The 19,944-nt window shown below is 34.0% G+C and overlaps 1 protein-coding gene across 2 annotated transcripts in view; it reads left to right on the top strand.

Moving 5' to 3' along the window:
• Positions 1–11,214, top strand: part of LOC128207459 (protein phosphatase 1 regulatory subunit 14C-like) — a 35,669-nt gene extending 24,455 nt beyond the window's left edge. For both annotated transcript variants that reach the window (XM_052910389.1, XM_052910388.1), the window contains 3 exons: positions 1,899–1,985; positions 5,853–5,894; positions 7,631–11,214. In XM_052910389.1, the coding sequence (XP_052766349.1) occupies positions 1,899–1,985; positions 5,853–5,894; positions 7,631–7,672 (171 nt within the window). In that variant the 3' untranslated portion in view covers positions 7,673–11,214. The remainder of the gene's footprint in view (positions 1–1,898; positions 1,986–5,852; positions 5,895–7,630) is intronic.
• Positions 11,215–19,944: the final 8,730 nt, after the last annotated feature.

The raw sequence follows: 19,944 nt of genomic DNA, 5'->3' as shown, positions 1-19,944 counted from the left end.
TACAAACCTGGCAAATGTAAATGTTTGTATACTTTCATCTATCCTAACACAGGAACTACATTCTGTTGAATTTACATGGCGGGTCATTTTCTCCTGACAACAGTGGAATGAGGGGGAGATTATGCTGCTATAATACAAACATTAAGATGTGGTAACCTGGTTTCCTTGATAAAAAGGAATAGGACATGTTTGATACATACAAAAAAGTGTCAAATGGAAAGCCCATTATTTGCTCACTTGGGGGTGAAATGGCCCCGCATTTTCCACTGCTGTGTAGCAAAACTGAGTATAAATTGCAGATATGTAGTCATGTATAATTGCCTCTCCTTCTGTAGTAAAACTTGAAATAATGTTTTGGACTAGAGATATTTTACATCTTATTTCTTCAATATACTTTGTTATTTGGATTGCAAACAATCTCTTTTTCTAGAGATTGAAATGTTGAATTGTTTGCAGTGCTCTTAGCATCTTGCCAGTCATTTGTATATCTTCATATGAATTGGTGAAACACATGCAAACAATTTCATTTAATTGCAGTTTTTGAGTTGCATGTTTGGCATCATTTGACGATATCAATTCCATTACATGGTTGGCCAGGGACCAATAGTAGAATGTTTTTATGTGGTAGTGAATTATACTGTTTTGGGGAAGGTTATCCCTTTCTATAATCATTATTTTATGCTGCTTTTGCATTTTTTGCCTTAATATCATGTCAGCTGGTACTTTCGTTGATTTTAGCCACAAATAAAATATTACCATTCATAGAATAAAATTAATCCAAAATGGGGCATTCATTATGAAATTAGAATTATTCAGATCAGTTGAACATTTGAATACTTCTCTGAATGGTTGTTAAGGCACTGTATTATAAAGGGTATGCAAATGACTACATGAAGTAAGCTTTGTTATTGTATGCCATAGATGTTTGATCTCTTTATCTGGTATTTGGTTCTTTGGGTTGTCAACAAAGAAATTCACTAATTCTATTAGAGCCTGACTCATACTGCAGGGTTACTGAACTTGAAAACTTATCTCTTAAATGTATATAACAATTTTGGCCCAGTTGGATCCTTAAATTATTTGTTGGGAGTATTGGCCAGTGTTCCAGTGAAGCAGGTTTCTAAAGATAATATAGTAATGTAAGCCGGTGTGGGTCTTGTTAACTATCTGTTCTGTATGCTTCCATTGATGTTAAAATCAGAATGAGGAAAGAATTCCATTAGCTGGGAAAATATTTCAGTTTCCATTGTTGAAAAAGAGAAGATACTTCAATGCATGTATTGTAATGTTCCTTAAAGTGGAACTTCCAAGACTTTTCGTTCTTTTTCCTCTTATGTCATTGTATTACATGTTAGCTGGTGTAATTAGACCTTTATAAAAGCTTGCCAACTGGAAAGACTGCAGTTTGGGTAGACAATTTATATATAGAAGCTAACCTCAGAATATCTTTGTATACAGTGCACTTAAAACCATCATAATAAATCCGCATGCCGGGACACTTAATATATATAAGTGGCCACTTGGAAAATGAATGTGAAGATCTTATCATGTACCGGCATTTCTTTATATTTCCTCTAAATTAAGTTCTTGTATTTAAACTTTAGGTTTGACTGGGGAAACGGTTTCAGACAATAATGACACTGTCAATTGTTGACCGTTGACCATTTATTGAGGCCTGTATTATAAGCCAAGACTGCAACTTGTACAATGCTTTGAGGGATGTTTAATGATGAATCTTTGGTGCAATTTTGTATTTAGGAAGGAATTTAAACAGTCCAGTATTACTGTTAAAAATGTCACTACTAGCATTCCCCCTGGACTAGCATACACCATTCTTATGCTGCTCTTCATTAAACGTTGTTAAACATTTAAATGATTCTGTTGTTGTTTTCTTTCAGAGCGACTCGGATGACCATGACTGTACATTAGACTTAGAAGATATTCTCAACCTGGATACAGATTCAGAAAGGATGCAATATGCATATGTAAGTGCGCTGATATTTCTTTTTATATGTACACTTCGGTTTAAGTCTTCATAAAATGAGATATTCTTTGTATATACCTGTATTATATATTATTACCTAAGTCCTACTTGGTTAAGCATTACGTAATATTATATTAATCAAATCCGTTAATCTAGGCATTATTATAGCACATGTTTATGTAAATAAGTAAAGAAACTCCTGCTAAATGCACATTACATTTTTTGATTGCGCATACAATTAATACACTAAGATTTCTGTAGACATATTAATAGGCAAAAATATTTGTGTCAAAAATGTTCACAACTTAATGCACATTTTGCGGTTTTTAAAGAGATATGCACCACATGAAAGATAAAATTGCAGCTTGAGAGATAACCTTTTGATAGTGTCAACCTGTTTCAAGATTTCATTTTCGTATTTCTCTTGAAATAGAATTTATATCGAGTGTTGTACCATTGATTTAGAATTTCTTGTCTTTTGGTTGCTTAATTAAGCTCTCACGCTAAAGAAAACATGCAGATGTTATGCAGTTAAAACCGAAAACACATTCTCATTTACCCGGTAATTGTATGTCTTGTTTTAAATTTAATAAGTAGTGTCCACATGATTATTTTAATGTCACGATATTGCGCTCAAGATTAATTGGGTGTTTTCCAATTCTTATGACTCAAGAAGGCGTTCATTGAAAGTGTGCAATGTAATGAATTTATGAGAAATGATCAAGTCAGCCATATCAAGATGAACGCTAAATGCATATTTAGCTACATTATATATATCTTCTGCTCAAAACATCTAAACATTAAAATTTAAAAGGACCTGGTGTACGATTTAAGTAAAAGCATATCCTGGACGTGTATCTATCAGCAAAATCATTTATGATACATAACTAGGAAGTATAAACATTTCTAATGCAGGGTTGAGTACTGTTATTAAATAGAAAAAAATGTTGGGGATAGGCTTTTCCTTTATTTATTATTTCATGAATATTATATTACCGGTGTCTGTTCTTCGATTAATTTCAAAGATAAAAGGTCAAGGTAGTGTTACAGTTTTGGTGTCCTAATCGTCCACGTTGTTGTCAATTGTTGTGTGGACAAGATTAATTAACCTCGGCCATTATCAATCTGGCTTTTTAGAAGGCCTAAAATTCCAAAAAAATGTTAAAATATTGAAGTTTTGATAAAATCCTTTAACAAGGGTCAAATTTACTGTCCTACTTTTCAATTGAATTATTAATTTTCACATTTCTTTCAAAGACAAATTCCTATTTCAGTGAAGATTGATGTGTTGAGAATGCTTAAAAAAGTTCTTTCATTTTTGTAAAATTGAAAATTTTCCCATTGTTTAACATCAATGGTTCACAAGTGTATGGGTATACCATTAAAATGCTTGGATGCACCTCTTAGATGTGGGTGGTTCTTAGGACAGCACTCAATTCTCAGAAAAGTGTGCTAATTTTAGAATTAAGAAGGCCCTGAATTATATATATGTAAGGCCTAATTTGTTGTCAAAACTTGCTGGAAAGCTTGCTTAAGACTAAGCTCAAAAACCATTGATATATATTGAACAAAACCAATGGTGGGAGGGAGGTTTGAAGGAGGATACCCATAATCTGCGTTGTGAAATGTTTTAGGCTTTAAAACTGTGAACAGTGATTTTTGGTTGACTTTCTAAACACAACAAAATTTGATATATTTCAAGAATCTTCTTTGTTTCCTTTCTGATGAAACCTTCATAATATTAATTTTTATCCACCTGTCTCTCCAATTATGTTCCGTCAGGCTTTAGCACTGCTGCCACTTCTCCTAGTTTGGGTCATAATAATAGTATGACTGTGCCCACAGGGGTTTCTCTGGGATGTTTTTAACCTATATATTACATTCGGTAAAATAATTCAAGAGAAACCCCTGTGTGTGTGCCTGTCAATCTTGCTTCTGCTCCTGTCCTTGAAATTTGTGCACCTGTTGTCTTTGTTACAGCTCTGATCACCCAATTTTGTGTCTGTAAGGCAATCGTAAACAGTCATGGCAACCATAAGCATTGTTACCATCCCATCACTGTAAATTCATAGTTCTTAGATGTTCTTACTGCTCCCATTGTCGAAAATTATGGCATGTCAGCAATGATACTGCTGATGTCGCAAAAGCCATGCAGGCAGCATTGACTAATTGTTAAAAATCAACTCTTTTTTACTGCATTATTAGTGTTGTGGGTGCTCATAATTCTGTCTTGTTAAGTGTTCAAAGGAATGGTCAAAATGTATGTCAACATGTTGAATATTAGATCCCTTTGTATTACTGAACAAAATAGTAGATGCATGTTATCCTCATACGTCTGTTATCCTCATAGGTCTGATTAGTACTGTATGTGCTTTAAAATTTAGTTAAATTGATTACCATCACTAAGTCGCTTTATTGCAATGTACATAGTAGAACAGCTTGTGTAATAAGAAAGGGAATGAAAAGGAAATACTTGTTCTTGCTGCTCTGCCCTAGCATTTTGACTTAAATAGGGCTAAAGTCTTATCAATGTTCTCATTCAAAAATATTTGTAAAAGATTTATAGCCGTAAAATTGAAATTGCTTGTTGTTACTATCCAAATTGCCTATGTATTTATCAGGTGAAAAATTGCTTGATATCGATCAAATGATAAAACTTTCATGCTGATAGTTTTCCATATATAAAAGATAAGTCAAGCAGTGAAAATTGAAAATAATAAGCGAACTTTGTGCCAACAATTTCATACACTGTAATAAGGTAGCCACTTTGTGGTGAAGGCTAATATATGTAGAATGAATTGTTTCCTGTATTGAATGAGTGTGACTTGACATTGAAAAAGCCTGTTGCTGTTGAAGGGAAAACTGAAGTTTTACGTGACATTTGTCTTATACAACATACAATGTATTTTCATGTATTTGAATATTATCACCATGGAAAATTGAAATCTGAATTTTTTGGCAACTTTGACAATGGCAGCACTTGTAAACTATGTCAGTTAGAAAAACCAGACCAAAACTTGATTGCTTCAACTAATACAGAGGCAAGTGAGATTCAGAAAAACACCACTTTTTGAGAAAAATTCTGGGCTTGTGGCATGTTGAAACTGTGCTCCTACAGGTTTGGCTCATCTTAAAGTGCAGCCACACTTAGCCTTTAAGTGCAAAAGCTGTATAGTTGTATGTAGATGTTCACTGCTGTGGTTGCATGACGGTCGGGTCAAAAACATGACAAACACTCAACCACAGGACCGCAGTCGACCCTCGATATTCACCGCTCATGCTTGTGGTTGGTTTCACTGTGGTTGGCCATTGTCTGACTGCTATGGCCCACAGTGGAACAACATGGTTGCAGGCATGTGCAAAATTTGTATAGCAAATGGATGCTTCATGAATGCATTTATAATTTACATTGCAGTACTGTAAGCAGCTGCTGCTGAAAGTTAGATGATCAAATAGAGTATTTAATACTTGATGTTCTTAGGACAATGGAAGTTCTGTGAATTGTGATGTTTAAATCAGCTGGTATTGATTGCTCCTGCAACACATGTTCTTCACATCATGAGAAAATATCAATTACCAAGTCTTTTAAAATTACTTTCACAGGATGGAGAAGCCCCTCTAATCCCTAATCACCCTCCCCGAAGATGTAGCACCTTGTAAATAGTGTTCCCCAGTTGTCAGAGGAATGGGACAGAATGAAGCTCATCCCTCATAATGTTTCCCACTAAAAGCAGAACACTTGATAAATATATAGATCAGTTTTTCCTGTTACTAGTTTCTTTTCTTTGTTTTGTCAAAAGGATGAAACAGATAATCTTAGGAAGGTTTAATAATTATGGTATTGATGTCCCTTTTTTCTGTATTTCAGGAAACTTTAACCGATGCGAAGAAGCCATCAGATATTGTTAATGTAAGTATATGAATTTCAAATGTGCTTTGTCCTATTTTCACTGAATATTTACTCATCACTGTAGTAGAAAGAATTGTTTAAAGCATGATAAATATGAATACCACTGTTTGAAAGATAGAAAAGAAATTATTAATCAGATAAAAGGAAGCTGTAGGTCTGATGGTAAGCTTAGGAAATAATGTCATAGGCATTAAAACGTAATTACCAAACAGCCGTGCCCACCCACAAGTTTCCTTCACCCCTTTCATAGTAACCTGGTTGACCCGACAATACAAAAATGCCTCTTCCTAGTTGCACATACTATTTCAAGGGCTTTGTTTTCTCAAATCATTAGCAAAATGATGGCTTTATAGGCGGAGATATATCACAATGAATCTGCAGTTTTCAGTGCTTTTTTTGCCATCTAGAAGCTGGTATTGTTTGCTTGTACTCAATTATTTGAAAGTTATATTTGTTTTTTTTAAGAAAATACAGGCATTTCATTTTATTACATTCCGATCTTCTTTAAAAATGTTCTTTTGACACAAGTGCCCTGTTCGGTTGTAGCTACACAGGGAGAACTGCTCCTAAGGGCTTTTCACTGTTCAGCAGATAATTTCGGCATTCATATTTCGCCATACTTTGTGAATTTTTTTTTTGTACTTTTAGGTTTGATAGTACTTGTACTGTGGTAAACAAAGAGATCATGTACACTTAGCAAAGATTGCTCATCAAAGACGTCTTTATAACAATAATAGTGAACATTCTGGTTTGAAGCTAGCTGAACCGAACTCTTGACATTGTGGAATTTTTGTCCAACTTTTTATGTTTCTATAGCATCTTAAATTGAACAGTTTTCTGAAAATCCATAACCTCCTATCTGTCAGGAACGTTTCCTCCTCTGATGTTAGAAAGGTCTAGAATTCCACAGACTCATGGCATCAGGTTGTGAAAAGCCGTCAAATTGTTTCCTGTCCCTGTGTTGGGTGCAGGAGCCCAAGTGTAATGTGGCATGTCTTTAATGGGAACTGGCTGCCAGGTAATGCTATTCTATGGTGAAACCTGAACAGGCTTTGAAGACATTAGGTCTCTCCTGATGGTAATGGATGGCAGTTATGTGTTGAAAGTGGTTCTCAATGGAAACATTCTATGTCACACTGGCACTCCATTTAGGAAGAAGAACTAATAACAGATTCTTCTTTAATCAAGGTTTTTGTCAGAGAAAAATTGAAATCCAGTGAACATGACAGCTGTTCTACATTAGAAGTTGAACTTTAGGTGAAGGTAACTGTTGGGATATCCCTGCAAAGAATGGAACTCCATGATGAATATTTGCTTCTTACATGTTCTGAAGGGTCTGTTTACTTGTTTACAAATGAAAGGGAAATGGCTTGTAACTGGGTGGGTCCCCATACCTGGGTTATACTTGCTTCTTATTATTGTTTACTGTTTCTCCAAACTATCGCTCTGTAGCCCTCCTTTTCCTTAAAAATGTTTACATTTGCAACAATTACTATATACATTGAGCAGACTTGAGATTTAGTGAAAAACCCATGCATAACCTGGTAAACTAATCAAGTTAAAAGTGCAGATCCAAAGCTTGTGAAATAATTTGTAAAGAATTGCACCACATGCCTGCAGGTAATAGTTGTTAATTAGCGCTGCCTTCATTGTACATGTTTGATCTGTGTAATCAAAGGCAGAATTAGGAATAAGTTAGTCAGTGTAAGACACATGTATTTTCTTTAAATTTGCAGGCATTTGTAAAAGAGCTGTTGCAGAAAGCGAAGACTTTATAGACCTGCCTGCCATCCGGAAAGCCAGATCTCGTCTTTCATCTGATTGGTCGACCCTCATACTCATTTTACAAGTGTACTACACCAACATGGGAATGTGGACTTCTGCGGAGGCTGACTTTTTTTCAGAGTTAAGAAGATCAAATAGACTTAGGCTCCATACTGATAAAATTTTCTAATTCTAAATACTCGGTGTTTAAAATGAGGAAAACGTACTTAAGTTTGTTTTTATATGTCATAAAAGGTTAATAAGTCCACCAGTGAATAGTTTGCATTATAGTTGTGCATCTATGATATTCCTCTATTTTTTTATGCTGTTACAAGATGTTTCATGAAAGTATTAAAGTGACACTCTTATTCCCACTTAAGATTTATCACAATTAATACTATTGTTTTAATATTCCAAAAAGGATGAATAAATGTTGAAAACAATGGTTCTTTTGAAGGATACCGAGATTAAAAGAAAATGTGCTTAAAATACAGTATTTCTACATTATGGGACTATAGTAGATCACAGTAAATCTTTTAGCACTCACCAATCATTTAATATTTTTGCGTGTTCAGCTATTAAATACACGGTTACAATCTTGTTATCAGTAAATAATACTTTCCATAAATGCATTATTTAGTAGTTAAAAGTTTATCACCCATGTGTATGTATTGATTTTGAGTAAGAGTGTCACTTTAACAGAAGTTGGTGTAGTTCCTGTCCATACTTTGTCATGTAATTGTTGTAGTCATGTGACTCTCTCTCTATCATTCAGGGATTAATTTAGTTGTAGGAGTGTTTGAGAATGTTTGAGATGTGTATCCTTAGAACTATTGTCTCTTGAATGTTTATTGATATAATCATTGTATTGTGATTCATTTGATGATCTTAATTCATAAAAGTATAGACATAGATTTGGACTGACGTTGGTTTATCTACATTGAAGAAAAACAGTGTCCTGTGTTGATATTTTTGCACTAACCTTGTACTTTGTACGTGTATTATACTTACACAATTATTTTATTTCCTTATTTTCTATTGATGTTATACCAGTAGGTCAGAAAGGTTTACATATATGCCACAATGTGTGTTTATGTTATCAGGGACTTCCTAAGTCCTGCTGAATTCTTGTTTGCTTTTCTAATATCAATGCTACTGTATGTTTACCTTAATCCATTCACAAGTTCAAACTATATTCAAGTACTTAAGCCCCAGTCCTGGCCGCACAGCTTTATTAGTTTTCAGAAAAGAATATCCTTTATCTTTGTTAAAAATACTAATATTATTAACTTTGCTTTTGGTTTTAGTCATGTACTCAATAACTGTATAGGTACACTTTTTTTTTGGCGCACATATGTTTCAATTCTTGTCCATGCAAAAGTATCCTTATATTTTAAGATTACTGCATTCCAAATGTTTTCATATATCAAAACGAAATTCTTTTAAAGGGAAATAACTGAATTTGGGTAACATTTTGTCTGATTGTATTATCATTCTTTTACAAACTGGTACTAACACTAAATTTTAGTGAAAACTAGTCATTTCCATTGTTGGACCCCCGATCCGGTTTCCAACAGTGGTCATTTTAGATTTCATGATTTTATAACGGTGATAAAACGAATTGTCTCATATCAATGTTGTCTCTAATTGGTTTGGTAGAAATTTACATTATACTTATCCATAGAATTATGGAATTTTGTAATAATTTTGAAATCCTGAAGGTTTTATGATTACCGTAATTGACAAATAAGTGTTTATTATGATTGTGTTCATTGTTCTTTTTGTGTTTATTTTTGGTTTTATCAGATTTTAGAGACAATGTGATCATATTGTTGGATTATTAATTTATTTGTGTATTAACTCTGTATATAAAAGCTGTAAATACTTGTAGAAGTAGATATTTCATTGCAGTTGATATTTTTTGCATCAAAAGAAAGAGAACAAACTTGTGCTTGTCGATAGTGACTTTTCTGGTTCATGAATTACATCATGAACTCACTGTTCCTTATAATAATATACAAATAAGCAAGTTGCTTGGAAGTGATATTTTTTAAGATACCAATTTGATTGATAACTTTATGAAAGAAAATTCCTCTGAATTCATCATGCTTTATTTAGGATACATTCAAGCTGAAATAAAGCTCAAACTGAAGAACTGACAAAACAAAATCTCTTGATTTTGATTTTAAAGAGAAGAACATACTTAATGTTCAAGAAATTGTATAAACTTTTTAAATGTTTAGAGAAAAACTATGTTGATAGTATATTTGTTGCTATTTGATCACAACTTGCTGGTATAGTTCTGGGTATACTCATATACTAAACCTAGTGAGGTATTTATATATGGTGTTTGATATTGTACAACAACTACATATACTATGATATGTTGACTGTGTATTCAAAGCAATAAGTCGGGTTTGACATTAGATGTGATATGCATGTAGTCTGTCTGTCGAACCTTTACCACATCTGATGTCTGTATAGATATTTAGATGTGTTCATCTGTTCGTTTTTTGAGCGATGCATGGTAGCACAAATGTTCCTTTGTTAAAATAATGTCAAGCTACCTTATGTGGCTTACATAATTTGCTTTTTCAACTAAATGTTCATACTGTAGGAATATTTTTAAATTTAATATCTTCATAGTTTGGTTAAAAAGAATACATCAAGCTATAATTGGTGAAGAAACATAATGCTTTGGTTCCTTTTCCCAAACATAAAACAAAATTTTGACAATGTTGACAATACAATAAATAATTGTAGTTAACAATGTTGTAATATCATTAATGTAAGGACATTTCAATGTAATAGAAGCAATAATGTCACAGTCTGCTGACTTAACAAAATGTCTTCCTACGCTAGTGTATAAGCATTTTTAGCCGGATATTTTTGTGAAAATACTTCATCTTTTTACAAGTTTTATTTTTTATTTTACTCACTGTTTTTTTATGCACCAGAATAACAAAAATTTAGAATACAACCTACATCTACAGCCAATGAAATTGCAAACAGGCAGTTATTAAGTACTAGGCTTCATAATTAAAAAAAATCAGCTTTCGCAGGTGTTTTAAGGTCCGCCCACTGCCACTCATCTGATACACAATTCCTGCGTCAGATTTTGGGTTGACATTGTGTCAGCCAATGAGGATGTATTCTTAGCCAGTTTGATGACCTGACTTAAACTCTTTATGATTAAGATCACGCTCACTCTGCCCATTCTTAATCATTAAGATTTTAATTCATGTCATCTTACTAATACTTGGAACCAGATAATGAATTTATTGCATCAGTATTTTTATTTATACGAATTTTAACTGAGGACAGTTCCCTTTTATTTTTCACTCTATGGAGGTGGAAGAACTGATTGCAATAGCTGCAGGATTTTTAAGCATGTGGTTGTATTGTAGAATGGATAAAATGTGAGATATGTGTGGAAAATGTTGATCATAATTATATAATCATGTATTTTTTTCTGGCATTTTTGTCAGTTATATATTAGATTTTGTTCAGAATTAGAAATAAAATTCTGAGAAGCAGAACAATGTTAATTATTCTTGCAAAACATAAAAATATTTATAACAGAAAAATTCCTTAAAAGATGATATAAATATAATCATCTAAACATTGTTGGGGAATTCAGACATTTGTAATTTGCTCCAACAGATGATGAATCATTCAGAATTATATACAGTAATACATTTTGTTATGGTCAGTCAAATCATTAAGCAGAGCTTTATGCTGTTAAATTATATCAATTGTGGAAGCCATATAGACTTACTCTTGTCAATCAGTCTGTACATCCCAAAATCTTTTGCATCAAAACTTGCACAATTTGGAGGATTTGCTTCAAATGATGAGTGTGCATATGATCACAAAGGAAGGATTTAGAGCAGTGTCTATTTCAAGTAGAAAAAGGGATCTTGTTTTCTTTCTATATAGAGTACAGGGGTAAAATATTGTGTGTCAAATTTGGAGATTTTGCCTCAACTTTACATTGATAAACGGTCATCATAGTAGGTTTTCATACGGGGAGAATTGAATGCTGTGTAGACTTGTCCAGAGTTATTGCCCATTTGTTATCTATAATAGAGTAGGGACTAGGGTGACGGTGAAAAAATATTTTGTGTCCAGCAAACTTACATCTTAATTAAGATAATTTGCTTCTGTCACTGATGATCACACATTACGTGCAGATGATCATAAAGGGTTTGGTGCTGCATTCATTTTGACCACAATTATGGCCCCTTGTTGATTTCTCTTTGTATGATATTGAGTATAGCAAAATTAAATTTGCGTGTTAAATGCTTATTCACAATTCTTTTGCATTGCTCTGACATTGGCGCAAACTAACTCAAAGTGGCACTTATTTGACCAAAAGAATGTCAATTAATGTCAGGCAACTATTTCCTATGGCGCTGTTTCTCAATAAAACCTTGCATTTGATGTTCCATGGTCTATCTAATTTTCTCATAGATCCTTATATTTTAAGATCACTGCATTCCAAATGCTTTTATATATCAAAAAGAAATTCTTTTAAAGGGAAATAACTGAAACTGGGTAACATTTTGTCTGATTGTATTATCATTCTTTTACAAACTGTTACTAACACTAAATTTTGGTGAAAACTAGTCATTTCCATTGTTGGACGTATGTTTCAACGAACAAAGCTCTGTCTATGGTTAAAATGGTTTTGGATTATTCTTACATTTGGGTTTAGTAATACTGCTTTAGCTTTAGTTTCACATTTTAATAAGGATATACAAATGTACATGTACATCATTGGAGGCATGCTGTTAATGAGATATATTGTTGAAAGTGCATACGCTTTAAAAATTCAGAGCTTTGCAAATTTGTTGCTTATAGTCTTCTGAAAAGGTTTGAAAGTACTGACAACTTAGCTTAATCCAACAATTAAATGCCACATATATGTGACGTGTTAAACTTGTTGATATGTTACTGATTTTTAAACATTAAACATACTCACTATGTGGGAACGGACACCGGATATAGCCCAAAAAGTGATAAATCGATAAGCGTTTGTTTTTGACACATGGACAGTTTTCGATCATTTTTTGTATTTTATGGTGATATATTTAACAAAATCGATGAGTTTTGAATTACTTGATACTGTGCAATATACGACTATGATGGAAATGTGTCTCCTCTTTTGTATAATAGCCCAATTCTCGCCGAAAGTTGCATGATTGCTCACAAATGTTCATTTATGTGGTACGATTTCATACATAAATCAACAAATTTAAAATAAAAATAAAAACTGAATAGAGCGATTTCATTGTAATTACATAATCTAGTAAAATTAAAGTAAATGTGTAAAATATCAATATGATATCTTTTGTTGTTACGAAGATATTCATACCTTTTGATGCCCTGGCAGTGTACTGGGGATAGATGAAGCAAATAAATAACTGCACAGGGGATAGCCATTAAGTGGACTGAGGATAGTAACGATGTATTTAGAATAACGAGACTGTGATAATGATAATGGCTATTTACCTATACGTGAGCTCGAGGGAAATTGTTCGATGTGTCCATATCGAGGGATGGGAGCAAAAACATGTTGTTGTTTTGTGTATCTGTATGCACTTAAAACTGTTTCATTCATACATATTAGTTAATCATGATGTGTTTTTCACAAGCATCACTATCTATTTGAAATACGCCGGTAATCTGATTTATTGAGAAACACAAAACATATGGCCGTAGAATTTATGTGGTGTTTGCTATTCATATATATAGTATTGCTTTGTAAATCAAGTAGGTATGTTTTTGCACACAGAAAGTCACCAGTAGGGAATGAGATATTGTGATCAAATTTGGAACACATAAAGCTTTTTTCTAAGCTTGGGTCGATGTTGGTATTACTTAGAACAGAATAATGGTCTCTGCTCGTTCACTTCAGTGAAAAAGAATATATTGTGACCAACCCTGATATTTACACAGTTTGCATATATACGTTCATTTAGGAGAGCATGGATCAAACTCATTGTTAACTAAAGTTTGCTCAATAATTTCTTATCAAATTGTACTCTCGCTTTTTGCAGATTATTTGAAAGTTCGAAATAGACATATACATGTATATTGTATATTAACAGTGTTACTATTAATTTTTGTCCCATTTTACATGTTATCACCAGGACACACATTTCTCAACTTTGAAACTATCCCTAGTACATACAATATGGCTATCCCCAGTACAGTACCGTGAACATTTTAAGGGCATATCTTTAACAGTTTAAAAGTTACATTGCCATTTCTTACAATAAAAATAGTTGAGCTTATGCTTATGAAATCCTTCGATTCAGATTTTTATTTATTCGATATATTTCCTAAAAATAACAATACTTGTCGAAATTCTGTAAGTTTTGAGGTAATCATCTCAGATTTGAAGAAACATTTTACGAGGTCTGCTAAATCGTAAGCACTTTAAAGTATACCATAGGCCAAATTTAGCATTCAGCTATTAGTTCAAACACTTGCTTCATTTGTGGATACGGTAGATATGCGTTAACACAGCAAGATCTTACCTCTGGTAAAGAAAAACTACTGCATAATTGTCTGTTTACTTATCACTTTTTGAGCTATATCCGGTGTCCGTTCCCACACAATGATACTAGAAACATTGACACATTTTGGTAACGTATGTTTCAGAATGCCGCTTTCACGAGCAGAGATACAGAAGAAATACAGAACAGGGAAGAAGTTATTAAGAGTTTGAAACATTTCTCCAAAAAGAGCGCAGAAGACAACAGAGGTATTCTAAACCAGTAACGCAGCTGTCGGCATCAGAGAGAAAGAAGCGAAATGATGACATCAAAACGCGTGTGCGGAAACACCGTCAAACACGGATGGTAAACAGGAATAATGATGACGATCTAGATGAAATGAATGATAGTTCAAGCGGATATGGAACTCAAGAGTCGCTTCCAAGGCAATTGATAGTAAGATATCCTAGTAGGAGAAATGGGCCAAGGAAGAGATTGAGTAAAGCCCTTAAATATGCAAATGCAAAACTTTGAAAAGTTATCAAGAATAATATTCAAACAAAAAAGAAGGTCAAAACTTTGCAAAGAAAATTGTAGCGATTATCAAAACCAAAACACAACAGCGGCATCCTGACACCAAGACGGAAAACTGCTTTGTTCATGAAATCTTCTTGAATTAAAGGAGAAAAGGCTAGAAAGAGGCTGTTGTTTGGCAATGTATTGTTGCACTACATGAACACAGAGAAAAGCGATAGAGGCCGAAATGCGAGTTTGTATAGTGCAATTGCCGGAGATGTAATAAAAAAGTACAAGTGCATTTCCAAGCTTGCTGCAGAGCTTGATGAAAATAGAAACAAATTGTCAGAAGTCATTAAGAACGGTATGAACTTTGCCAAAATAAGGCGACGGAGGGTAATACTTAAGCTACAAGAGAGTGTCACCAAGTTCTTGGAAAGGGAAGACAACTGTATAATTCAGGCTGGTAAAAAAGATTCGACGAAATGCGAATAAGGAAAGGTCCAAAGCTGGGTCCTCATTGATTATTTGGCAACCTTACACCAGAAGTATGTAGCCGAACACCCAGATAACAAGTTGTCATTATCAACATTCTGTCGTATGCGACCAAAGAACGTTTCTCACCAGTTCCCTGAGTCGAAATGTATGTTTGTGCACAAAACACCAGAATTTAGCCCTTAAACTACAAATGCTTCGAAAATCCGGAATGGACATCCCCCAAAATCCAGAAACATTTATTGAAAAAGAACTCACAATTGACCAGTCACAGTTGCCGGAGACAGTTATCTTCTACTTATAGAAAAAAGAAACGTTGGAAAACAACAAGAAGAAAATGAAAATAGTGAGCGAATCGGTGGACAGAGAGAGATTTTATGAAGATTGGTTGAAAGAGGTTGCAGCGTTCAATGTACACTACCATACCATGAAAACGCAATACAAACAAACCCGGGTCATTAAGGAAGCCCTCCCAAAAAATGAAATAATAATACATATGGATTTCGCTGAAAATTATTCCTGCAAAACAGCTGACGAGATCCAGTCAACATACTTGAATTCATCTCAGGTCACAGTACACCCAATGGTGATCTACTTCCGGGGAGAGGACGGAAGTCTACAGCATAACAGTTATGTTGCAGTGTCAGACACCCTGTCACATTCGTCAGGCACTGTTTTGGCCATTATGCACAAATTATTTGAAAAGGAGATAGATCTACCTGGTTGTTGCGAGATTCAGTATGTCCACTACTGGACGGACAGTCCCACTTCCCAGTATCGGAATAGGTACATTTTTAATGCCGTCATCAACCATGAAAGTGTGTACGGTTGTCACACTACGTGGAATTACTACGAGGCAGGACATGGAAAAAAATGTTTGCGACGGGCTTAGGGGTATCGTAAAGCGACCAGCGGACTAAACGGTTCGCTCAAGAAAATGCACAATACAAGATGCAGACGATTTCATGAATTGGGCAACGACTTCTTACATGAAAGGTGTGAAGTTTTACTTCGTCACAAAAGATGATTGCGAAGCCATGACATCAAAACTACAACAAGTAGAACTGCAGCCAGTGAAGGACACATTGCAGCTTCACGCGGTTAGGCTAAACAGTGGTGGACAATTGTGTACACGTGCAACGTCATGTTACTGCGATGAATATGTTACCGGCCGTATGTGTGACTCTTGGACTGTGATTGGCGCACATAAATCAATCAGTACAAACACTGAGAAATCAAGTTCACCAGCAACAACGTACTATGCAGGAGATTTTATTGCAGTTGTATATGAAGGCGACTGATATATTGGCCAGATTGAGGAGATAGACCACGGTGACGACTTGCTTGACTACAATGTTACCTTCATGCAGAAAAGGAAAGCCTTGTTCTAGTGGCCCAACACCAAGGACGTGTTGTGGCGAAAGAAATCACACATCCTATGTAAAATTAGTCGCCCATCTGCTTCCGGGAAGTCGAAGAGAATGTACAAGTTAGCAGAGATTGCAGATATTGAGCGAAGATATTCGATATATATCTAATTGTAACATACGTTACAGCAAGCACACATTCTAAAACACATTTTCAAAGGAACCATCGATTGAAATATGTTGTATTGTAAGTGATCGATATAAGCAATTTGGCTTTGTCTCCTGACTGTAAATGTACACAACATGGACAGCATATATGCACGTCCGCTTCTGAAACGAGACTGATGTACATACCCATACGTATGCCCCTATAATCAACTTTGTTTGTGATGCATTGATAAATATTTGTAAATCATACTTTATGCATGACATTGTAATGTAATGAAATCTCCATTGATTGTCTGGTAATGTATAATGCAGTATGGTCGTGAGGCTCTTTTATTGATTTTGAATGTTAACGTAAACTGAAGCAAACGTTACATAAGAAAAATAATTGTAGAATCTTCGTTAAAACTCTTGAAAGAGCAAATGATATAGTCCCATCATTATAGTGATGATAGTTTGAAATATGAACAAGCACAATTTAGTATCTCCAAAACACTTAATTCGTTTTTTTATGTCTACAGTTTTGTATTATAATTATTATTATATACAATTGTTACACGAAATCAGTGTTATGTAACTGTGAAAACATTAACAACTGGTATTCAAAATTATATAAACGATATTTTTTATGTTTCAGAACAAATTCACATGTCAACTACGGTTAACTTTTTTTTAAAAGCATTAGATACTTATGTTCTTTTTGAAACATACGTTACTGTTCACGTGGTTACGATTGTCGAATTCTATCTTCACAGGGATTAGCTAATTGACCAAATACTTATTCCTTTTTCTAGTTATATGTTTCGAGTTAATGTTTCTCATTGTTTGTTTTAAGTTAATCTATGTATTGTGAACGTACACGTTTTGAAATCTGAAAAAAAAATATGTATATAAAAAATCGTGTTTTTGCCAAAATGTCTGTTTTTCAATTTGTTGCAATTTTGTTAACAGCCGTTTCTATGGTCCAGTAAACATATTTTTGTATAGAAAATCCTTCTTTCATTATATTTCAGTATAACATATTTCATATTGAAAACATTTTTAAATACGAATATACAATGTTATGTTTGTACCAAAGAAACTTACGTTACTAGTTAAAATATAGTACCTTCACTCAGATGTGTCTTATTAAAAATGAACATGAGATTGTTTAAATCATTATGGAAATTTCATAATTATATACCTTTCGTCTAAATGGGACCTAATACAATGGAAAATATTGAAGGTGGATTTGATATTTTTCCCAATCTCAAATGTAATGTTTTATTGAGAAACAGCGATGGACACAATTCTAGTTTTATTGTTTTTTATGCTTGGTTGTGATGACAATTATAAGCTGATACGAATCAAGGTAAAAAATGGTCATTGAGTAGGAGCCTCTGAGATCAGCCAGGCCGGTATACAACAAGGGGCAATTCTAAGCCTGAAAGAGGCTTCGAAAATAATACAAGTTTTCTTAAGTCTTCTTCTTTTAATATAGGAGAAAAAAGGTAATAATATATGCTCAAAATGCACCATTTTGCCATAAAATATGCTATAACCCCCCCCCCACACACACACACACACACACACACACACACACAGACATTTTAAACCAAATAAATTTTGGTTCAGAGGAAGGGGCGCTGGTCAAAAGGTAACGTCACTAAAGTATGCCCCCTCTTATGTTAAATCTTGCCCCGCCTCTGTAATGATGGCTATAATGCTACACACATATGCTAATGATGATGATGGTGATGGAGTTGGTGATGGTGATGGCAGTGTTGTTGATGACGATGATGATGATGATGATGATGACGATGACGATGATGACGATGATGATGATGGTGATGATGATGATGATGATGATGATGATGATTACGACGACGACGATAACGATGATGATGATGTTGATGATGATGATGATGATGATGATGATGATGATGACGTTTTTTCCCATCATTTTTAGACTTTAGTAGAATGACGTCGAAACCATAAAAAATAGATTAGTTATATTGCGGTCCGACTATGAGTTCTTGCTTGTTCGGCTATATTTCTGTATTCCGGCGTTTTATTTTGAACAGAATATAACTATTTTGAGCTCGCTATATTTATCAGATGAATGTGGGTAAAAATAATGGAGGCTCTGGTTGGAAGGTAACATAATCATATTCACTCTGAGTTTAGCCCAAAATGTTCCAAAAATTATTACCGACCGCGGCAAGTGTCCCATCGCCCGCGGGGTTTGTTATTATAACCTGGCGTGACCCTGAAGCACGCTTATTTGTAATGGTGTATTCGATATTACTTTTATGAGATAAGAAACAAAAATGATTTTCTGAATGTCAAAATAGTTGTACAATGATTTGCCTGATATACAATAACAAAATAATATTCATTTTATGACTTCTAGGCGTAAACTTTTCTAATAAGATGTTTATATTTTTTGCATAAAATCTTCGTTCCGGTGTATTTTTTGCATATTTTTAGACATTAGGCTTTCAATGTATATTAGCACACATGTCCTACCTGATACGACAGTGAGTTATGCATACGTTTGGTCAAGTACAGTGGTTCGGATTAAACATGTAAAACATCCAACGAGTGCGAAGCATTTATAACAGCACTAGAACTATTTCTACAAAGAAATACAAAGATACTTACATAAAACATTAATAACATTAATTTATCAATTAAACTTGAAAAAGCACTATCATATTCTCGTTCTTAGAAGAGACAATTTCCAATAATCTAAAACTAGTTTCTACATACATTAACTGACCACATGTTTGTCCTCACCGCGGGAAAACGACCATCTGATAAGCTCTGCATTTTGAAAGTAATTATTGCTAAAGTTGTTCGTAAAATAAAATTATTTTCCTTAAACAATTAAAACGTGAATGTTCATTAAACGTGCCTATCGTTTGATATCTAATCAAAGCAACGAAACCCCTTTCGAAGCGATTGAAAGGGGCATGCATTATATTACCTTAAATACATGGGGATGGGGGATACGCTGACTGAGGTGATAAGCTGTGCATTTGGAAAGGAATTATTGCTGAAGTTGTTTGTAAAAAAAAAATGATTTTCCTTAAACAAAACGTGTATGTTCATAACAGGAAATGATATATATATAGTGTATTATTCTTTCCTATCGTATGATATATCTAATCAAAACAACGAAAACCCTTTAGAAACGATTGAAAAGGGGCATGCATTATAACCTTAAATACATGGGGATAATCCGATGGGGGATAGGTT

The sequence above is a fragment of the Mya arenaria genome, chromosome 11 (genome assembly GCF_026914265.1).
Source record: "Mya arenaria isolate MELC-2E11 chromosome 11, ASM2691426v1".
In the NCBI taxonomy this organism is placed as follows: Eukaryota; Metazoa; Mollusca; class Bivalvia; order Myida; family Myidae; genus Mya; species Mya arenaria.
Note: the sequence above shows the minus strand (reverse complement) of the source record. Positions and strands in the feature narration are given on the sequence as shown.